The following is a 23,433-nucleotide window of genomic DNA, read 5'->3' on the forward strand; positions in this document are numbered from 1 at the left end:
AAACGGCTGTGTGGTGTGGAGCTGCCTGCCGGGTTAAACCACAACACCGAGGCACAGCGGGGATCAGCGCTGAGCTACCGCCTGGGGACCTTGCTATTAATGAGCTGGAAATCCACCTGAACATCTCTGCTGATGGCACGCAGAATGTCAAGTAACAAGGAAGGCAGGACAGTTATTGGAGCAAACGGGCTTGTTTGGCAGGCTGAGCACAGCCCCGGGAACAGGGCTGACGACAAGGGGGAGCTTTCGGCTGGGGGGAGACTGCCAGCCCCACGGGGCGGGGGTCTGCAGCCAGGGGAGCCCCAATCCCACCTGGTTCAGCTCAGCAAAACCAGTAACTCCCATTACTTACCAGCTGCCTGGAGCCTCGCGGGTACAAACAGGGCAGTTGCAAGGATGGGATACGATCTTACATCTCTGTATCCCACTGAGGAGCTCAGCAGGCAAGTGCATGCACAGATCTAGTTGAGAAACTTGAAAAAAGCACAGAAAAGCACAAAAATGGTTTTAAAGCCAAAGAAAATACCATGTAGAAAGGCTCCTATGGATCTTATCCCGCTTAAGCTTACGGGAAAGAAGATTGATAGTGGCTTGACTGTGTCCATGCACCTGAACAAGAAGAAAAACAGGCTTGTAGCCTGTTTCGAAAGAGGATGGTTGAAAAGGAAGGCCAGACTCAACAAAATAAGGAGGTACACATCATTCATGGAGAGGGTGAATAATGGCAGGACAGCCTCCAAAGGAAGTTCAGGGATATTCCTCTCCCAAAGGCTCAAAAATGAAGATGAGACGTGATCTTGGGAGAGATGCGTTGGTTGGACGCAAGCTCAAACCAGGCTGGCATCGAGCAGCCTAGGCTGGGGTTTTGATCCTTCCCATCTCGGACCTGTGGATCAAAGGTCTGAGCCCTCCTGGGCTGAGCTCCCAAGCGGTACCCTGAGAAGGGAGGTTTGGGGAGCACCATTGCAGCAGGAGCGGGCACCATCATGGCTGCTGAAAGCCTGTGCCACCTATCTCCTCATCCATCTGCTTTCGGACACACCAGCAAGGCATTGTTTAAGTGTGTTCTGCCCCACAAGCCTCTAGAGCCACCAAAACCCCAGCAAAAACCTGGCGATGGTGGCTCATCCCACCTGGGTTCCCATCCACCCTCATTACCTCCGCCCGCAGCACCCTGCTCTGCCCGGCCACCGGCGCTGGGGCAGTTACTGCCCTTTAATTTCCATACGGCCCTTCAACACAGCCCGCAGGTTGTTTTTTTGGGAAAGCAGTAGAACACACCAGAAGCTTACAGAGCAATTGCTTGAGGGTGATGGTGCTTTGGGTTTTTACCCCTCCAGGGTAAAAGAGGCAAGCAGGAGGCAACTCAACATTGGTGCATAATCCTACAGCGTCAACACGAACAAACACACCGCTGAAACTGCTGATTCTATTAAAAAACCCCACACTTAAACCTCAACCTTTGAGACACACGATCCACCCCTGTTACACTCCGGTACAGCTTCACCAGCAGGTGAAGACGTGAGAGTTCAACCTTCGTCACATCCCTCTTGAAAGAAGAGTTTCTACAAGCCCCGGGGCTAGAAGCTATTAGTTAGTGCTGCTTGATGCTCTGCAGATCAGGGTCCCAAAGGAAACCCATGCATCAGGCGGGGCTGCCGGAGCGAACCCTAGGCTACGGCATCCATCAGCTACTCTGGTTTCCCATCGCGAATTTATTCTTTGCTTCAAAACCAAGATACTTGGGTTTTTTTTCAGAGAAATCCGTCAGTGTGAGTGTGTCTTCAGTTCAGAAGGGCAGGACCAGGCTGCTCTTGATCCTTGCTTGTAGAGCACAGGAGATCCAGAGACACAGACAGGGCTGCCGTACGCGTAGTGACATTAATGGTGCTTTATCCTCCCAGGCTAAACACAGCCATGCTTCGGAGAACTCCTGCCAAACGCCCCCAGATCTGTTTCCAAAAACTTCCCTTCAAAAAAAAAAGAGCCAGATCCAGAGAAGCGTAGCGCAGTAGTTTCACCAGCCTCTGCAGAAGGGCATTGATCTACATTTGCTGAGATGAGAGGCCAGGGCCCTGTTTCCTAGCAGGCTCCGCGTTTATTAATTGCAGACCTTGAATACAAAATATGCCAAGTCCTTCAAATGTGCAAACGACGTCTGGGTTCTCTTCCCAGCATTGTGAATCATCTGAAAAGACTTCGGGCTTTCGAGGAAATTTCTGGTGTATTTGAGGGCACGTGTGATATTTCCAGTAAGCGGAACCACTGTGGAGTCATTGCCTCGAACCTCTGAATCTTTCTGGAAATGTCATCTTAAAGATGTTTTCAGTATTTTAATCGATTTGGTTGCTCAAGATAAAGTTTAAAACGCTGAGAGTTTCTGCCGAACAAACCATTCCCAACACTTCTGTTCGGAAACATTGGCGGAGGAGTGATGATGCTCATTTGCAGTCCGCTCAGACCAAACAGGTTGAAGTTTTCTGAGTGGAGAAAACTTGATCCAAATCAGATGTTTTTCTATTTAACGCAATCTACAGCAGTGGAGCATTGCATTTGTGGGCAAAGACCAACAGAAAATTACCTTCCCTGGAAACTGGATGAGACAACGCTTAGGATGAAGACAAGCAAGTTGCTGCTTTGCCTTAAATACAACACCCTTCCACTGAGGCTATAGGTACTGTCTCTTGACTGTAGGGCTATGAATTATTTAAATTTGAATATAAATCTCCTCTTCCTCCACCTGCAAACTCCATCCAAGTGAAAAAAAGAGGTTTGCATATTTGTGTGCTTCCATGTGCTGGAAGTGCCGTGCAGATAGCTGCTTGGCGTGCGCTTCCGATGGCTCGCAGCGAGTCTGCCCTACCCAGGACACAGCAGGCTTACTGCTGCCGAGTTGAACCATGCACGGACAGACCAAACCTGAAGTTTCTCAGATTCCCTGCACGTTCCTTGTCCGTCCTGACACATCCAAGTCCCTTCTGCATTCACTGCGCACATGCATGTCCCCTGCCTGGGGAACCTCACCTTGGGTAGGAGAGCAGGAGCCCACCTTTGCTGCTTGCTGTCCACGCAGCTCGGGAGCCTGCAGATCACCGCAGCGATGGCAAGGCAGAACATCTGGCCCACACGTGTGTTGGGGAGGAAAGATTTCTCCTTGTACGTCAGGGAACGCCTGTAAAACTCGCTGTTCTCTCTGCTGTAGGCTCCTGGCTGTCTAGACATGTTCGGTTACATGCACTCAAATCCCCGGCTGCTCCTGATCTGGCTTGAAGTGACCCTCCTGGCTCTCCTCCCAAGGAGGGGCTGACTCTCCCCGCCAGCAAGACTCTCCCCAGCCAAGGGAAAGGCAGAAGGATCTTGATATGAAGGGCCCGGCCAGCAGACTGCGGTGGTTTATCCTGATGGGAAGGGAGGGAGAAAACAAATCTTACCGAAGGGACAGCACTCCTGGAAGCCCATGGAGGGTGAAGGAAGAAGAGACACATGAAGGAAGACATGGGTTTCTGCAGGGGACACTCCCATTAAAAGAAAGGGGAAACATTTATTTTCTGCTTGCAGGGAGGGGGGATAAAACCCTAGTCAAAAGCCAGATTTCTTTCACAAAACCCTCAAATCGTTGTTTCAATCCTCCAAGCAGGGCTGGGTAGCCCTATCATTCCTATTCTTCAGATAGGAAAGGGGAAATGAGAGACGTCCAACCCAAGGGTACAGCAGGGGGAAGGCAGAAGTCAGACCTGCCCTCCCTGTCGACTTGTTGCCTTCCCCTGGGCTCCTTTAATTTTTTGGCTTTAGGTGCCCATACAGCCCCCACAGCATAGCACGGCTACGGCAGCACTCTACGCGGACCCGAAGATTTCAGCAGCAGTCAAGGTTTCCAAACAGGCCAAGAAAATACATGTGTACATGGGAGAGGAAAAGCAGAGCAGTTTGCCCAGGACTATGAAGCAGGACAGAGGTGAGCCCAGGGCCGGGGAACACACCAGCCTCCTGGTACACACACAGGCAGGGTTTGCTGAGTCACATCTAAGGCGAGAAGAGACTCCGCTTTGTGCGGGCACCGCTTGGACAAAGCTCAGCCCAGTCCTCGTCCGGACCCTCTCATCAGGAGAATTACTCTGGCCCCGTTCTCCCTTCCTCCACCCCCTCCCTGGCTCCCCGCTTCTATTTATTGAGAGAGAAATAAAGAGGGGAGGGGATGCGCCACAGACCTGAGATTAGCCAGATGTTACTCATTGCTCTCCCCAGCCTGCTGGGCTGGATTTGTGGTCTTCGCTTGACAGGCAATTTGGCCCAAATCCCACATCGCCCTGGAGGCCGAGGCCAAGCCCCGGCTCCTCTTGTTGCTAACACACCTGGCTGCGCAGCTGCTCCGCAGAGCCACAGCTGGATTTCGGCAGCCTGGGAGCTGCCTGTGGCACACCGCCCTCGCCTTCGCAAGGTGATGCACGGGAAGAGGACCACAGGGAAACCTCCCGTGATGAAACCCCCCAGCAGCGGCAGCAGCATCCTTTTCCTGGTCTGTGGGCTCAGCCTGCCCCGCAGCCTGCTCGGCTCCATCCACACTCCGCAATTTAACCCCAGACTGACGAGGGGAGTCCGAGTCGCTTCTCTGGAAAGGGCAGCAACGGTCCCTAACGCCTCACCGTAGAGCAAGGGAGTCTGAGGTTAGTTTTAGACTTAAGCACAGCCTTCTTCCCTCTGCCGCTGTTGGCAGAGGACAATTTCTACCAGAAGTAGCGAAGTCCTGCTCGGTTCAAAGGCCAGGGCCCCTGCCTCTGCAGTCCGCTTTAGCTAGAGTTTTAAGAATACAGCATTTAAGGCAAATACTCCACAAAATGTATTTCTTTACATACAGAATTATATACATGCACGTATATAATTTTAAGCACTGATGTAATTGGGGTTCTACTGAATTCCTTTCTGCTTGTATTTCCTCATCTTGAGCCCATCTTCAGACGTGAGTTTTCAGCGAGTTAAAAGAAATATCAGGCTCAGACTCCTATGTCAAACTTCTGTCTGCCTTAGTTTTACATGAAAGAGCTTTCTTAAGTTCCTCCTAAAAATATGCATCCGTACAGCAATACCTGGAAAGGGAAAGAAAAGCAGTAATCACAGGTGCTCTGGAAACCTCTCGCAAAGATCACTTCCCAGCAGTGATTACCCACAAGCTGCGGTAATTAAGAAGTGAAGTTTTACAGCCAGGTAACACAGAGGCAGGAATACACGCTCTCTTCGGCAGGGAGTGAAAAAAAGACCACAGCATCTTTAATCAGCTAGTTGGAAGAATGAGGAGAAAAGCAGCAAGGGAATGGGATCATCAGGAGGACGTTTGGTCCTGTTGTCTTGCATAGAACGAACCAAGAGCAGACTGAAAGCTGGAGGTTTAAATTAAAGAAAACCAAACTTGTGCTGTTGCCTGACAGAACTAATACAAAATCCACAAAATTTGCATGAAAAGCCCACAAAAGGTTACCGCTGAGGAGTACTATAGGGTTGCTTTAGGATCTGAGTGGTGACACTTCTCTTCCCAGGCCTTCGGGGGACACCACCAACCACCTCAGCTCTGCACACTCCCTGTTCCTCCCTCCCAAGCCCTTATTCCTGCCTTGATGCTCCTCTCCTCTAAGGATTAGCAGATACCTCTCCCCCACCAACGTCCCCAGAACTACTTCTCTTGGGTCACCTCTGACTGTTTTAAACAAAATAGAGTCACAGAATCATTAAGGTTGGAAAAGACCTCTAAGATCATCGGGTCCAACCGTCAACCCAACACCCCCATGCCCACTAAACCATGTCCCTAAGCGCCGCATCTACACGTCTTTTAAATACCTCCAGGGATGGTGACTCCACCACTCCCCTGGGCAGCCTGTTCCAATGTTTAACCACTCTTTCAGTAAAGAAATTTTTCCTCATGTCCAATCTAAACCTCCCCTGGCGCAACTTGCGGCCATTTCCTCTCGTCCTATCGCTTGTTACTTGGGAGAAGAGAAAAAATAGGATCATCCCTCTCTCTGGTCAGGTACGAACGGCTCTTCTTCACCCGGGCACTGCTTTCCTTCAAGCACAGAATCCCTGTTCAGAAACCCACCGTGTCAGAGACCGGTCTGAGCACATCGACACGGTGCCTGTCCAGCGCCACTCTGAGCACATTCAAGATGTCCCGAAATGAAGCCGGTCCCTACAGAGACAGCGATGGTCCCAGAGGAAAGAGGGTTTGCTCTTCTATTGGTAGGTGGGCACGGTTACACACAAATAATCCAAAGCTTCTCCCGTTACGCCTGGGAGCATCTTCCCTGGAAAGAATTTAACTCTCTTCAATTACAAGGAAGCCCGATAGCCAGCTGGCAGACGACCACATCTACAGAAAGCTGCAGATATCCTTATTTCCCTTTCCTAAGCTCACGCCAACATTTTTTTCTACTTACCAAAAAAGGCTGACAATTCATTTTCGCTCATTTTAAAAAATGAAGCTTATGTACTCAGAGGGACTGCATACAAAAAGGGACGAATACACAGATGCAAACAAAACACTGAATTATCATTATGGAAATTAATTTTAAGAAGTCACAAAGCATATTATTCCTGGAAATTGCTTTTATTTAGCAATTATGTTAACAGCGCAAGAAGGCAGTTGGCATTGAAAACAAACAGTTCAATTTAAAAATCAGGGAAGTGATTTAACTGAAATTTCAGGGCACTCACACCTGAATGCACTCCACTACCTTGAATACTTCAGAATCCTCAAAGGCTTAGGTTTTTGTTTGTTGAGGAGTAGAAGGGGGATCAAAGAGTAAGAGAAACTGTTTATTTTTGAAGTTATTTATATGTTTTTGCAAATCAAAGTTAAACCCTGACAACCAAACAGCAGGGAAAAAACCTGAAGGAGTCAGTGACAATATGGAGATATTTTAATTTTTTTTTTTTTTAAGTTTTTTTCCTGTAAAATGGCTTGTACTTCCACAGGTACAAAGAAGTTATTTCAGTCCATTTCACGTGGTGTATAAAGGACCAATTTTACAAATATACCCAGAAGTTTTAACAGCTGCTAACACTGTTTAAAAGGTAAACGTCACTTCGCCATTGTACGGGGCTCGCTGTGTGAATGCGACTTTTCCTACGGTTGTGCCAGGAGGAGCAGCCTTCCAGGGGCTCTCCATCACGTATCCCATCCAAGAGGAAAGCGACACCCACCCCTAAGCACCACGACACAAAGAGAAGGGACTTCCAGGTGACTCGAAGGCCGGCTTGCCCGCTAGGAAAGTATAAATATGCCCCGTTAAGAGGGAATCTTGACAGCCACCAGTTTCGTCTGCAGTTTGGTTGTCCAAGCAACTCGTATTTTTGTTCCGCTGCCAATAAATGAAAACTCTGATCAACACGGAAAGTAAAGCTCTATCTTTACTACCTGCCGAGGCTGACTCTACTGCCCTTTCAAGACCGGAGCGTCTGCTGCAGTCAACGGTACACAGTTTGCACAGGGCCTGCAGAACTACCGCGACTTCATCCTAGGAACTACCCCCTCTCCACCCCCCCCCAAAAAACCAGCTTTGCCTTCTAAGTTTTTCCTTTTAATTCACAACACCGAATGTGAAACTCATGAAGAGCGCTCATAAAAATCAGAATAATGAGAAAATCTGCAAAAGGCATTTGCAACTCCAATTTATATTTTCCTTGAAAAGATAAGCAAGCCTGAAGGTATCTTTTTAATTCTCTTCCTTGTTTCTTTCCAAGCTATGTTTACTTGTTTACTTGCAACTACGTGGATAAACAGAAAATGAGAGAAGCCAAGAACTCACAAGAGGCTGAAAACTGAGCAAACGAGGAAGAGGAGGAACCCTTGGCCAGAATACTGCAGAATAGCAGGGCTGCCCGCACCTATTGGGCTCAGGCGCCTAACAGACTTCTGTTCCTACCCGTTCCGATCAACAGCTCTACCCGTCGATTCCTCTTCCCATCCAATGCGGCATGTTAACAACAGTCTCGGGGAAAACACGACTTAAAGGAATGCTCCGTCACGGGCGGTTATGAAGAACGGACAAGCACAGCTCATTTCAAAAGCGTATTTGCAGCTCAACTTTAAGCAAAAGCAGGAGTCAAGCCAGGTCAGTTTTCCTACCACACTAAAAATGCATTTAAATGCCTCTATCGGTTCTCATGATGGCCAGATCACTACCAACAGTTCTCTGACCCCAGAAAAGCGTCAAGACTATGAGCTGGACAAACAGAAACACTGACGGTCTTGGAAAAGCTTCCTTCCGCTTCCAGAAGAATGAAAAAAAAACGGTGAGCAAAGGGATCAGCTACTGCAACAGCACCAAAGGGAAAGTTATCACAGTTGAAACCAACAGTTTCTTTTGGGTGGGGTGGGGAGTTAAAAAATAAGTACGTTCTAGTCAGAAACTATTGCAGTTTCTCACTATGATACACTCAGCACCTCTGCTCCCCAGTCAGGCTCTGAAGCACAACCCTCAAATTCCAGGAACTGCCATTAAAACACCGAAGTGTTTTGTTGGGAAGATCACAGCCTTTCCATTTCATCCCGGAGCTTCCTAATGAACTGAGGAGAATCCTTTATAGAGCATGAACCAGGTCTGACAGCAGGAACAGCTACAATCACGTTTCTGATCGGTTCCTGGCATGCCTTTGCTTCAAGCTGGGTCTGTCCCTACTGGAACCAGCCCGACAACGGCTTTTGTCTCTTCTGAGCCCCATTCCCACCCTCACAAAGAAAAAAAAAATCCTTAATTACTCTGCCGGTACAGTACTATTACTGTACCCTGAGGCACAAAGTGACCACACTTGAAAAAAAATTCGCGATTAAAATGCAGTATCACGCTAACTCTTTTGCACAACTTGGACCACGATTCAGAATAAGAGCAACGCTTACCACTCAGTCATCTATTTAGATGTCAGCACTCTATCAAGCAGCTGCCAGGAAAAAGGAAAGCGTTAACAGCTCCAGCGCGCATGGATATGACAAACTTTAAGATCAGACTAGAAAAATACTTTTAGCTCTAAGTTATGCAGTCAAAGCTGGTTTTGAAGCATTCAAATAGAATCAACAGTAACAGGTGAAAAAAAAATCCTTACAGAATACATTGCCAGCATTTGAAACAATACGCAAGAAATAGCGTAACACTGAAATCATGAAATAAACTTTCAAAACAAAGTTTGGGGGTGGTTCTTAAGTTTACTCACTCCGAACAGAACCCATCCTATTTATCCAGAAACAACTTTCTCCTGCTGAGTTACCAGACCAGTGAAGGTGTGTGTTTACTGCGACGAGGGAAGGAGAAAAGGGCTAAGCAGGCGAATGGTCCATTATCTGATCAGAGCAGCATATGTGGCAGTCATGCTTGAGCACTACATTCATAGCAAACGAATGCTATGAACTCTTCTACCTTCCCCGTAAATCCAGCTCTGCGGGACTCGCCCTAGATTTGAATACTGGTTAATGGCAAAGTACCTGGATTCATGCAAAGGAACTGCGGAAGTTTGTTTCCCAGGTAAGAGGAGAGTTTTCCTTCCTGCAGTATTTCTTGTGTCATACAGAATTGCTGACAGTGAAATAAACAAAAATCTTGCTCAAAACAGTCTTTTCAAACCGACGCTTCCCTGGGATACAAACCATTGGCCAGCCTTCCACTTCATGCAAGCCAAACAGACCACAACCAGATGGTGCACTAGCGTTTCCAGTGAGGATTCCTCTAACGCTGTACATTCACTTTGCACAGGGTATAGCTATGCGAAGCCCTGAAGCAGCAATTAGACTGCAACAGCGAAGGAAGAAAGCAAAGAAGCTCGGTAACGGAGATGCCTGGGAACCTGCGCGTTTACAATCCGTTTATGCTCAGAGGGAGACTACACATGCAAGTCCTGATCAGCTCAGCAATACAGTTGCCACCCCAGACCTGGGAGGCTGTTGTACACAGAGCTCGAGACCTCTGGCCACCAGCCTTAACACACGGCTCACGGCCTCAATTCAACAAGGAACAGTTCCTGAAAGCGTGTTTTCATAGCATCTCTTGTGAGAAACAGAGTCCAGTAAGAACGAGGTGGAGGTGAGACTGCCTCTCACAGATGAGGTATATGCTAAATAGAAATAACGCTGCAGTATGCATATGGGACCTGAGGAACTTGTACTGAATATAAACAAGGAAGAGGCACCTTCACGTCTATGACAGAAACCATGACAAGGAATTGAAGGCCAAAGGCGTTTCTTCCCAATCTGGCTGGGCTGTCACTCTCGATGAAGATTAGCCACAAGGTTGTCTTGTGGAAGTAAGGACTTGGAATATGGAATCACAAGAGGATCTCATTGAAAAGGCACTAGGAAGAAGCATACATTTTTAGGTTAGCAAGGTTCATCCTATTTCCAGTCGCTGAATGGGACAAAAACTGTACAATTTGGGATTTTTAGAGAAAATGCTGGAGAATTTTTTTTTAACAGCAAAAGCATAAAAAGAAAAATAAAGCTATTTTCAAATTATTAAAATGCTGAACATTTATACAGCAAAATTATATTAAAAACAGCAGCAGACAAAGTACGCCCCACCACCATTGGCAAGGGACATGTAAAATGTTTATAAGGTTAACTATAAAACAATTTTACAACCAAAAAATGAACAGGCCAATTCAAGTATACATATACAGAATATATTAAAATCATATAAATTATATATTTATACAAAGGGCACAAATATAGCAAAAAGCTATAGTTGATTAAACAGAACTGAGCTTGAATGATCAATTTCATCTAGAGATGTTATAATTTTCTCCCAAATTATTTTTTTTTAAACCTGGATAGATTGATACCTCAGATACCAAGAGTACAGAAAGCAAAAGGAAAAAAAAAACCCACAAGTCAAAGAGTTATTCTGCACGAAATGAAGCTAACAGTGGGCGGGGTACATCTCATATGAAATTCTGATTTAATTATTTCCATAGTAAACATTTATCAGCTCTCTTAAGAAGTCAGGAATTTCAAGTGATCCACTTCAGATGTACCACCCTGGTGCATATATTTGATTACATTTGAATGTTGTTTGATTTGCAAACATTTGAAAAAAATGGATACGAACACATCTCAATCTGCAAAAAAGTGACAGATGGCAGCAAGTTGAAAACTGAACAAAAATACTCAGCTGAACTAGAAATGATGCTCTCCTTACAGCACTTTGGCTAGTAAGTGAGCTTAAAAAAATAATTTATTTTTAATTGCTTTTTTATTTCAAAACATAACAGCGTATAACCACAATCCATTGAAGCACTTGAGAATCTAAAGAGTCCCATCCGTGGGCTTATACTTAAAAACAAACTAAGTGCTTTCCTGAATTCAGGTCTATGTAAATAAGTTCTGTATAAGTTGTACCTAAACCTTCTGTCTTGCTGCAGCACTACCCCTTCATTAACACAGTTCGTAAAGGCTCGCTACATCTCAATTAACCCAATGGTCCTGGGCATGCAAGGAGCTGTTAGGGCAAGCTAAGTTAAGCAGAAATAAAAAGGCCAGACTACACATATACGGAACACTGGCTTAAAAACAGAACTAAGTATGTAAAAAAGTAAAGCAGTTTCACCAGATGCAGGTTAAATGGGGGAAAAAAAAAAGAAAGAAAAAAAATCAGCCATATACCATACGTAATGAACAGTGGATATCTATTACACTGAAAGGAAATCAATGCAAACAGGATTTCCTCAGTTTCAAGTAATCCTTGATGCCTTTTTGGCCAGCTGTGTTATACCATAATAGATATTTTCATAGCTTTTATACTCTACAATTTAGGCAGCTAATTTTTCTCTTACATATCCAATTATCTCTAGTGAACATTCACCTATGGTTGTCCACACATTCTGTATTAGCTCCTTGAGAAACTATTCAAGTTAAATTATATTGCAAATTAAAGACAGTTACATTCTGTATGTTCCTTCTAGATTTGAAAAATAGGTTTTCAAGGCTTGTCAAAGTTTAGAAGAAAAAACCTTCCCATTAAAAAAATCTTAGCTTAAAAAAATCATTAAGACACCTTTTTCTGATCCAGGGTACTAATAAAAAGATTACAAATATACTACAATTTGACCAAGAAGACTTCATGAATATGCTGCTTTTGAGCATGCAACACCACTGATATCTGTCAAGTTCCAGGTATCAATGTATCCCAATTCCACCACAGTCCCTCACAATTGCCTCGTCAGTTCCCCATCCCCACCCTACCACCCTATTAATAACATTATAAAAAAAGGTAAAATCTAGAGTTAGTGGCAAAATCTTCACAGTAAATTGTTAAAGAAAATGTTATTGTGGTCATTGCAAAGTGATATCAGTCAATTGGACCCTGAAAAATCAGCTTGATGCAGTTGTGTTCCCCAGACAGTTGTGTTGCACAAAAAGGGCAGGCAGCATGAAATGCATGAGTACCATGAGGCAGTGGGATTTGAGACCAGTATTTTGCAGATTTCTCAGAGCACACATGTCCACAAGGGGTGAAAGCATGAGTTGGAGGACCAGCATCCACATAAAAGCCTGCTTCACAACCAAGCCAGAGAGGCACATAGGGGCCAATGGTTCTGCACATAGGACATTCCCGCTCATTGGCTTCTGTGTCACTGCGATGTCCCCAGTTGTGATAGCCATGAACATGACCACAGCTGAGGTATGCCCAAGGCTGCTTCTCTTCTACCACATCTTTACGGTTGATGCTGGGAAATGCTAAAGTGTTTAACCCAACAGGACACTGTGGTCTGGCAGCATTTATCTCCTGTCGCAGAGCTTCAATGTGTTTCTGAGTCGGAGTGTGAAACAGTCCATCTGCTGTTCTCCACAGAAGGGTGGCTCCACACAGGTCAATGAGAGAGCCATCTTGTAAGACGTTGGTCTCATTTTCTACCTAGTGGTAGAACACAAGGATAAGTAGTTAAGCCTGAGAGCTTTTACAGACAATTTAGTTCTGTAAACGCGTCGTCTTTCTCACCAAGTCACTACCCTCCCTAGCGTGCTACCTAATTTTGTCTTATTGTTTCCTTGTGGCCCCCCATTTGTCTGAATCCACCTCTTGTCTCTTATCCTATATTTAAGATTACAATGAGCACTGGTCTCTTATTCTGTACTTGTACAGAAGGTCCTAAATTTGCAACTGCTACATGCTATGGCAATACTAATTATTATACACAGTTTTCCTGCCTGTAATTCTTTGGGAGAGGTATTACGTTAGTAATCACTAACCTCTTCACAAATACCCCCTACCTCTGAGCATGCTACTTTTTCTCTCTAATATCTGTATGCCGTTGTCACGTTTAAGGTAAGTCACAATAGACTGAAGAGGAAACTTGCCATTCCCTAAGGGCTGTATTAGCAGATTGCTCCCCTGGAATTCTTTGCCCACGTAGACTGGCAGAGGCTGCTCATGCAGCAAAAGATCCTTTTTGGACTAAAAACTGCTACCCAGGACAGACCAGCTGTCCCGCCATTCAGATACCATTTTTTTTGGCTTGCAGCAAGCGTAAAGCATTTTGCAGAAGCATGAACTCCCACAGCATACCTCATCAACAATGAAACTCTTCCACAGATACATTAGGGATAAATGACAAACACAAAACTAGCTACACGCACAGGTACTTGCAGAGATCATTACAGCAGAGTGAATTACCAGTTGAATTTCTCAAGTGACAAGTTCTGCAATTGAAGCCACAGAGGCTCAACTTCTGAACAGTTAACCACCCCGACTAGTTAGGCCCTTTAGTTAATGAGGTATTCCATGCAAATACAGCCCCAATGTGCATTGCCTAAAGGTTTCTCTCATCTGATTGAAAGCAGGTACTTAAAACATTTTCAAGGGATTATGCCAAACACACGTTGTACTTTGCTGAAATATTTATTTTAATGTCACAAACATATAAGCCACTTGTGCTATTGCTACCAGTTCAGAAATGATGAATATATATTTAGAAAGTTCTTTATGAAATTAAAGAGGAAAATAGACCTACTGCCTGGCTTTATACATAGAAAGTAGGTAGAAAATACCACTAAGGCAAAACAAATACCCAAATACAAACAAATGCATTAAGTAGGTTGCATGAAATCATCATGTCTGCCTAAGAATACTATGAATGACAACCAATTTGGCATTTACATTTTAATCCAGTTTAAATTCACAGATTAACTGTGGATCATCCTTGCACAAAACACCTAGATGGTACAATACAGACCACAGATAAGAGTTCACCAGTGTAAAGTACTTCCAGCAGAAAAATTTGGCGGTTCAAGTAGAGATGAGAGAAGCCTTGATTTGATGCACTTTTCAGATAATTCCTTCACAAACAGCAAAGCAAAAAGCTTTCTCATATGCAATGTGTTCAATTCATTATACAGTGTGCATTTGGTCTTACGAACCCAATCAACGAATACTGATCACATCAATACCAGTGTGCCATGTAATTTTATTTAAATGAGAATTCAAGTCATTTTGGATGCAGGGAAGGGAATTTATTTGTTTTAGTATGCCTTTCTTTAGCAGCACTAAAAAGGTGTTTTGCTAGCCACATACAAAGGGCGCAATTGCAACATCATCTGTCCCAGTCCCCAAGGCGATGTTTGCCTGCCACCATTAAAGTGACAAAGCAATTTATGTACTGCAGGCTGTCTACTGAAAGCAGAACAAAATATTCAAACTCCATTTTCCTAGCTCCTTTAAGCAGTCAGTATTCTGCAAAGCCAATGGCAAAACTGGAAAGCCAGTTCAGTGCGAGTATGTGGGATACCTCTGTAACACCATCAAGCTAATGGGAACTCAAGGTAGCAGCAGAAAAGCAACTTTGGCATGAAGAGAAGGATATTCCCCCCCACCGCGCACCCTTTCTCAGTCTTTAAACTCTAGCAGCTGGGTGATAAAAGTTACAAAAGAGATGGGGTATCTTCAGTTACAGCGAAGGTGCCCCTTGAACATCCTCTCACTTCCTGAATCCTAACAAAGAGCAGGAGGAGTGAACCATGAAGGGTCTTCCAGGTCCACAGGCAGCACAGCATTCTAACCTACCCAGAGACAAAGATGACTTCTGGAAAAGCTCATCTGCCCGAGTGGGAATATGGCTGTCTGTGTGCTTTGCTGGGCTACTTCTATGTGGTGGTGTTTGACTTTTTTTTGCTTTTTTTTTCTTTGAGGACTGGGGGAGGAAGAAGGAAGAGTGCTGATAGCATTCTCCCTTCTAGGCTCCACAAACCTTGGGAAGGGGAAAGAAGAGAGAGCTATGGGAATTCCCTTCCATCTTCTATGGAGAAGCAGACACATTCTTTAATGGAAACCTCTCTCCTGGTTATGTATGCCACAGGTCTCTGCGGCAGCTGAAATCTCTCCCTTTTGGTAAAGGCAAAGCCCATCCTGCTTCACAGGAGAAAACAGGAATATACTTAGCAGGGCTTCTCTTACCTTCCTAGTGGCAGGTAAATCAAACAGAAGCTGCGTTATCCAAACTTGTTTTGCATGCAAGTGGACACTTCCTTTTAAGACAGTACTGCAAAAGGCAGCTCCCCATGCAGTAACTTCCAGATGTCCCCACGTCCCAGAAGAACATTTCAGAGATGGAGATTCAAGAGCAAAGTTTATTTAGCTTTTACACTCAATGCTATTTCAGTTGGAAAAGTGACATTAGCAGAAAACTTAGAGTGTTCTCCTGTATAAGCAGAAACAGAACAGCAGTACAGAATCTACTGTAACACACACCTACTTAGATGATTTCAGTGCCCACTACCCAGGAACAACGCTATTACTCTGCAGTCGCCCTATGACTGCCTCCACTCAATGCCAGGAAAACAAGTATTCCTTGGTTTTTTTAATTACCAGTTACTTTCAACTTACGAGTTTCCCCCTTTGTTGAGCAGATCTGGTTTCCCGGAGAGTGTACACGTCACCACAGACTGAGATTTCCCGCCAAACTCCAGGTTTAGACTCCTCAGTGAACCCTCCTTTTGGATGCATGACCAGCACCCCATTAGTTGTCAATCCATCCATGTGACCATCAGGATTTTTCCACTTTGCCGCTTTTTCCTGCATGTGACAACCACCCCAGAAAAGAAAGAGTTTGTCTAAAAGTTCATGGACTAAAGTTTTACACACTAAAGTTTTACTAGCTCTGTCTAAAACACATTTCCTCACCAGCTGGCAGTGCTTAGACATAGATTTACAAAACAAGCATTTTTAAGAACACCTGGTGCCAAAGCAGTGACATCTTTTGCTTATGCATCTTCAATTACTATTCTATCTTAAATGTTATTTTTAACTTGTGCCTCTGACTGCAGGTCAGGTAAGAGTTAAGGCCTCAAAGGTCAGTAGCATATTCCTAACTACGGGAATGGAATACCACTGCAATGGGCACATCCTTTTCCATAACGCAGCTGATGCGCTCCTTGGTCTTTAGCACTCAGAACTGCCGCAGCGGCTTATTCACAGTGACTATCAAGAACATATCAAACAAACCTAAAAGAAAATCCACTAACAGTTACTAGAGCTTCATTGTTAAAGACAATTATGACCACGAGTCCATGCTGGTAGTAAGTCTGGCACATAAAACTGCAGTTTCTACTTAACACTGCAGCTGGTACACTGGTGTAATGAAAGTCTAACGACAGTATAAGTTATCAACTAGTACAAGGGAACTTGGGGGCTTGAAAATAATAGAGGATAAAAAACAGAGTTTGCTCATACATAACAATTATTAGTAGTACTTACACCAAGAAATATATTTTTAGATGAGTCAAATCCAGCTGCAAAAATCCTTGCTGTATATGGTGGGCTCCTGTCACAGACAATCCTGCATGCGAAACGGGATATGGTACTTTGCGTAATCTGGGTTTCATCATTATTTTGACTTCCAGAAATAGTATCTGTTACTACGAAGTCTATGGGGCTTTCTGTTGACCTCCCAACCTGCAAAAAAATTAAAGATAATGGTATAATTAGAAAGAGCCATAGAAATATCAAGCACCGAGGACACAATTCTGCTAAGTTAATGTTGGTGACATCAGTAAACTACTGTCTACTGAATTTTTGGATGGCAAGATCCAACCAGAGACTAATCTGTATCTTCACATTTGTCCTAGGCACAAATACATCACTGACATGGCAAGACAAACTTGCACTTACTACAACTGATGTACATGCTTGCCCAACACAGCTGCAATGAATTGTTTGCTAGAGTATTGTCAACAGCATGAAAGTATTATCACCTTGGTATTTCATAATCCAACCACAGCAAATTACTTAACCACTATATTCTGTTAATTAAGAAAACGCTAGCTTGAAATGACAGGTGTTATTCACATTTCTAATTCCAAGTTAATTTTCCATGAAAATAAAGGATTTTTTTTTTAGACCCAGAACTTGGTTATTTTGATACATCATAAAAGCTACCCACCTTCATGTTTTCAGAATTTGTAGTTCCAGAATAGAATAGTTTTAAGGTAAAACCCAAAATATGATTAAATTTATTCCTAATCATGTGTGTGCATGACTAAAGAAATTAAAAAAAAAAACTTTCTTCAGCAGAAATAAAACACAGCTGATCAGTAGAATATTTTTCTATCTTGACATCTGTAAGTTTTAATTCTAAAACTGGAAAGAGCTAGGCATCTGGAACAGAAAACTTCATTACAAAATGGACAGAGGGATCTGACCGCCAATCAAACATACAGTGAGACTTTATCAATACTTCTACAGGCAAATTAGTGTTACACCAACTTTGAGCATAACTGGGAAAGTGGAGCTGAGGAACAAGAAGTGGAACAGAATATTAATTTTATAGACACCTTGTGATCAAAGAGAAGAAAATTAAGAATATTCTTCACATGAAGAATATATTCTTCACATTGAAGATATTCTTCAATATCAGGAATCTACATTTATATAAAATAACCTCCCCACTAAACATGATCTCATTGTTCCCCAAGAAGTTACGTTCTGCTTAGCTTCTTGCTCTTCAAAGCCAAATATGGGAAGACACGTATGGTTCCATCATTAATAAACATCTCTGCAAACTAAATTAGCTGCAAAGAAACATTATTCAAGAGTCAAGGAAAGTGATATTATTAAGATTTAACCCTCGTCACAACTGAACTGATAGCAACAGTACAGGGACCTCTCCTGTACTTCTCTTCTGCTTTCAGTTCTACTTTGCAGCGTTAAACTCAAACATATGTCGAAAGACACGTCTTAAGTGACACATTCAGTCACTTTCTCCCTATCTCGGGTCTCAACCCCAGTATAAAATGTGATGAGCTTACTGCAGAAGCGCCAAGGAAATACTAAAAAAGGTCTAATCAAAAGTACGCACTTCAATTTTTCACAGAAAGTGAAGTGACTGCTAGCATACCCAAGACAGAGTTTAGAAACTGTTTAGTATGGGACATTTCTGATTTATATAACTTGACATGCTGAAGCTAAAACTTAGAGCTATATTCTTCTTCCATTTACAGTATTATTTCTAACAGGCTTCTGTTTCCCATCCAATGCAATTCCTGCTAAGATTCAGTACCAACCAGCAGCAGGAAGCTTATTCATAACTTCTGACTATTCTCTGTGTGTGAAGTCTCTTAAAGGATAATCAATAATGAACATAAAATAAATTTGTTCATAACAAGGTTTTGTCTGTTGCAGTCTCTCAAATAGATCACTCTCTCAAAGCTTTTAGATGCAATTAGAGAAAAAAACTGCCTTATTTTCCCTTAAAGGATGACAAAACACAAAAGTGCTCACTCTCAGTCTTCCTCACATCATACCAATCAGTCAACATATCCAAACATATTTGGATTTCGTACGCATTAAAATCTATATACAAAGCTTTTATGTGGTTTTTAAAATCTCTGAAGTGACATGTAATATTTTAAGCAATTACTTTATTTACAGATCTCATTTGTGTCACAAGCATGTCTATGCAACGCCAAATATTTTAAGTATTTGGTTTTCTTTTGTTTTCTTTCTTTTTCCTCTTGAAAAAGCCTTCTAGAGGACCAGTCCCATGTATTGTGCTACATTTCAACACTAGAAATTATTTTAAGAAGTGCCCTTCAAACACGGCAATTTCCCCATGCTCCATATCAATTCAAAATTTTGTGTTTGAGATCATCAGAAAAGAAAGCCCCTCGGGAACAAATGAAGAACTTGATGCTACCAACATTTACCCACCAAAAATTTTAACTTACCTGATGTTGCAGTCAGACTACAGCCACTACAGACCTAGTTCCATTATCCAAAGCTACTCTTTACAGACTTTATTACTCATTTTTCTTCCATTTTCCTCTACAGCACAGAAGACTTTATTCTTTTTAGTAATTTTAGGCTATATTTTGGGACTCTTCTTGTTAACTGTGTCATATTCTATATTATTTCACTAAGTTACTTCCAATAACAAACCATAAATCTTCCAACTGATGCATAAGACGGCTTCTGTTGTCTACACTACAGGTTATTGTTAAAAGCTGTGTAAAAGCCAGGCAGTCAATCAATTTGCTAACGTCTGCCATCAGTCAAAGATGTGCTATTAAAAACGCTCACTCCTGAGGATGCAAAACCAGACAAGCTGCCAGCAGGTAATTTAACAGCTGCAGATTCTTGGACTTCAACAGAATTTCACTTTGATGATAGGAAAAATTGGGCCACGCATCTTCTGAAGGCCTGTTCTTCAGGAAAAAAAAAAATCGATTCTTCATATTGAATGTACCTGGTTCTTGTATAAACGTGTAGTTATTTAGGGTACTGGCTACACATTTTGGTTCCTTTAGTGGTATGAACAGGTATAATCAACCCATTCTCATCCAATCAGACCATGAAGGAACAGGTTCCACTCCAACTTATGCGTCATCAACAGAATGGTTACTAAACTCTGAAGAAAATCTTCATTTTTAGCAGCATATAGACGCTGCAGAATACAGACTTTGGGAGATGCCAGATGGAACACGTTAGTACATTCTTTTTATTACGTGAAGAAATCTGATCTGTACGTCACTAAGACAAAGCTATATAGTAGCATTTGTACACAAATTTCACTACAGAATTACATTAAGGAAAAAAACAAAAATGCACACACAACACAGCAGAACAAGTACGGGGTGGGGGAGAGAGAACAGAATCATATGAGATGTCCAGGACAACCTTCCAAAAGCAGCAAACACCTGCAAGTTTCAAATCGCTGCAGCAGGAGGTTGTGAAGCCATTTTGTGAAAGTGATCCAGCAGGAGATCTGCAGTCCCTTCTCAGGGGGCTGAGCAGGATACAAGTAAGCAAGGATGACAAGAGCACCCATTTCTGCATTGTTTCCAGCTTTCCAGAAACAAGAACATTCCCGGTTAGCACTTTAAGTAGTATTTTCAAACACTCTTAAAAGAGTATGCTTACTTGTAAATAACTCTTCATGTTATTTTCAGAAAACAGCTAGTAGAAGAACGGGGTAGGACTACTCCTACATGAAACTTCATCATGCATCCATTGAATATGCATATGACCTGCATGGTTAACAAATCACATGTGTCTGCATGGGGCAGGGGGGGCAGGTAGAGTATGTGCGTGGTGACTTAAACCACTTATTAACTGCTAAGTTATATTCATAAAAATATGGTCATTTTCATTTTATCATGGGAAATGTCAAGAAAATTAGTATTTAGACAGCCTGAACACTGCTCTTCATGCCTTCTGAATTTCTTTACTGCCTCTTGTATAGTCTCCCCACATTTTCCATATGTGCCTCACTTCTGATAAGCATCTACTCGTGCTTCTGCTTGGTTATAAGCTTGGAAAGCATAAAACAAGAAGCTATTCTGAGTTCACAATGTTCAAAATTTTCTAGTTTGTATTTTGCAGTTTTTCCAGAAACAAGTCACCAACACAACATTTCTCACATTTTCCTTCAAAGAGAAGGACTGACAACAGACTCTCAAAGTGGAAGAAGGAAAAAGGCGGCAGCTTTTTTGCAAACTGTGAATCTCCCCAATTTTCACAGGAAATCAGCTCGAACCCAATGGATTCAGTCCTCACAGGTTATAAATTGTACCCTGACCAAGAAAACAAAGACCTCTGCCACCCCTTTTCCCCATTTCAGGTCCCACTGACTAAGGTGTTATTAACAACCGCCATTCTAAGCTTCTCACATTCCTTACTATGGTTACCTTAGTGAAGTCATGCAGTGCTACTATTCCATTTTACAGAGGGGAAGATTGAGATTAAAAAAAAAAGCTAAGTGATTTGCCCAAGATAATACATGTTATCAGCAGCCAAGGAGGATCCTCAAGCCTCAAGATAATCCTGTGGTCCAGGCATTATCCTTCCCTTTTCAGCTTCCACATCCTTGCCAGTGTTTTACAAAAGCCAGGAAAACACATTTGAAAAGAAAACAGCAAACTCCAAGGACTGTCTATTAAAGCAACGCTTGATCAACAGTAAGATTTTACTCTGTGGATCAATAACGACAATGTGGAATTTGCCATCACATACCACAGGACAGCACGAAACAGCACTCAAGTAACTTTTCTCTGACTGCCTACAATCAGATTACTGAGAATCATTAAAACCTAATGGCTTATATAAATAATGGAAACCTCTTCAGCTGCTGTCTGTCATCACTTGAACAGCAAAATATGGCCACAGTCTATCAGACTATTCCTTTTCCTGTTCTCACTGCTATCAGACCCTCTAGGCCAATGCTTGCAGGTGTGATTCTCAGAAGACAGCTACAGAGAGCGGAGACATGAACCAGGACACAGTGCTTGGGGTGAAGCTGAGATCAAGTCACAGCATGACAGCCTACACATCTCAAGACAGAAGAAAGACTGCACTGAAAAGAGGAATTTTAACAATACAGAAGCCATTCGAGAGGGCACCAAAAGAACTGAGACACTCTACCAACACAAGATTCGGCTCAAAAAGTTTTATTGTTATGAAGATGGGATAGTTTGACCTGTTACAAACCAGACCTGTCACGTAACTACAAATGTATGGCAGATAATTGCCTGAACCATAGGCAGCCTCTCACAGGTGAGTTAGTATGTGGGCCAAAATTAGGGCTTTTGGGACATTTCACCAGGCACCTGAGAGCTGCTGGAAGGAGAAAGCATGATCTGTGCTTGTAAAGTGGCAGTAAGAGACGCGCACTCCAGTGCCAGTCGTGGAAGTGCAGCAGGTCTCTGGGTCAGGCAGCGCAGTCCAAGCTGTCTCAGTGTACCACCCTGTGCAAATTCGTCCTCTACTGAGCATCAACGGATTCTGAAGGGGAGCAGGGGAAGATACATTGTTAGCTGGGCTATGCTATGCTTAACAGCCCATTCCTCACTGAGCCAAACCCTTGCTTCAGATCCAAAGCATCCTTAATCAGCTCCCTTAACCTACTGCCTTAGACAAGGGTCACTTGAACCACGCTCTGTGGAGCACTGCTTTGCCTATGCTGTACCTCCTCACCTCGGGCTGCTAGATTTCATTAGAGAGACAGCTAAGCACCTCAGCCTACCTAATTCTTTATCAATATGCCCCCCAAGTAGAAGCTGTAACTACCACTAGGACATTATGCAACCAAGAAAAGCGCTGTCTGTACAATACGACCAGAAAAGCAGCTGCTCTGCAACTCCTCTTTATTCATTTTTTAGTGTACACAAGTGGAAAAATTCCAGCTTTCAAAAATGGTTTTTCAAAATTTACATAAAGAAAAAGTTTCACTGGAGCTACTCAAAGCACAAAAGCATCTTGCAGAGATAAATAAGTATCACACAGTAACCCAGATGGATGGGTTACATTTTCCTTTTACTAGTTAACATAGAAAAACCTCTTTCAGTTCACTCTGGCTGCGTGATCCTTTTCTAACTACCTGTTCATGCAGCACCACATGAACAAGACTGGTTTTTATCAATCCCTATTTGGACCTAATCGTTCCAAAGTCAAACTAGGAAAAATTTTATATAGAGCAAAACACAGAAGCCACATGAAGCAAAAACATGTTCATCTCGACAGAGCCATTTCCTCTTCTGTCAACAACACTCAGCTGCTGACCCTTCCAAATACAAAAGACTGAATGAGGAAGGACAACAATTCATGATAACATGTTCTAATTACAGAGGTCGCTGACAAGAAAGACCCGATTAGTTCAGATCAGAAGAGGTTGTGCGTGTTTGTTTTCCTCTGAGCTTGAGGTTTAAGTTTGTACAGAATTTCTGCTCTCTTATTACATATAAAAATAAGCCTTGCACAAGAAAATAACTTAGGTTGCCAGAATGTTAGACAGTGCAGAAACACAAAAATGTATACATGGGAGAGTGAAAACATGTTGGATAGAAAGTAGCTTAGAGAAACTCAGCCGTCCCCTACGCCATTTGATATATTTGCACACCCTTCAGGAACAGTTTTCTTTATCATTCTATCACCAGTTTGTCTCCTTTAGTGCACAGCTCCCACATTCCCCTCCCTA

The 23,433-nt window shown here is 43.1% G+C and overlaps 2 protein-coding genes across 2 annotated transcripts in view; both read right to left on the reverse strand.

Annotated features, from left to right (window-relative positions):
* Positions 1–3,222, reverse strand: part of TMEM260 (transmembrane protein 260) — a 99,022-nt gene extending 95,800 nt beyond the window's left edge. The window contains exon 1 of the mRNA XM_009322934.1: positions 3,050–3,222. Coding sequence (XP_009321209.1) covers positions 3,050–3,222 — 173 coding nt within the window. The remainder of the gene's footprint in view (positions 1–3,049) is intronic.
* A 7,455-nt stretch (positions 3,223–10,677) lies between these two features.
* PELI2 (pellino E3 ubiquitin protein ligase family member 2) overlaps positions 10,678–23,433 on the reverse strand; it is a 171,522-nt gene continuing 158,766 nt past the window's right edge. Inside the window, exons 4-6 of the mRNA XM_009322935.1 lie at positions 16,722–16,919; positions 15,852–16,040; positions 10,678–12,887 (exon numbers count right to left, since the gene is read on the reverse strand). Of these exons, the coding sequence (XP_009321210.1) occupies positions 12,321–12,887; positions 15,852–16,040; positions 16,722–16,919 (954 nt within the window). The 3' untranslated portion in view covers positions 10,678–12,320. The remainder of the gene's footprint in view (positions 12,888–15,851; positions 16,041–16,721; positions 16,920–23,433) is intronic.

Source organism: Pygoscelis adeliae, unplaced genomic scaffold (genome assembly GCF_000699105.1).
Source record: "Pygoscelis adeliae isolate BGI_AS28 unplaced genomic scaffold, ASM69910v1 Scaffold314, whole genome shotgun sequence".
In the NCBI taxonomy this organism is placed as follows: domain Eukaryota; kingdom Metazoa; phylum Chordata; class Aves; order Sphenisciformes; family Spheniscidae; genus Pygoscelis; species Pygoscelis adeliae.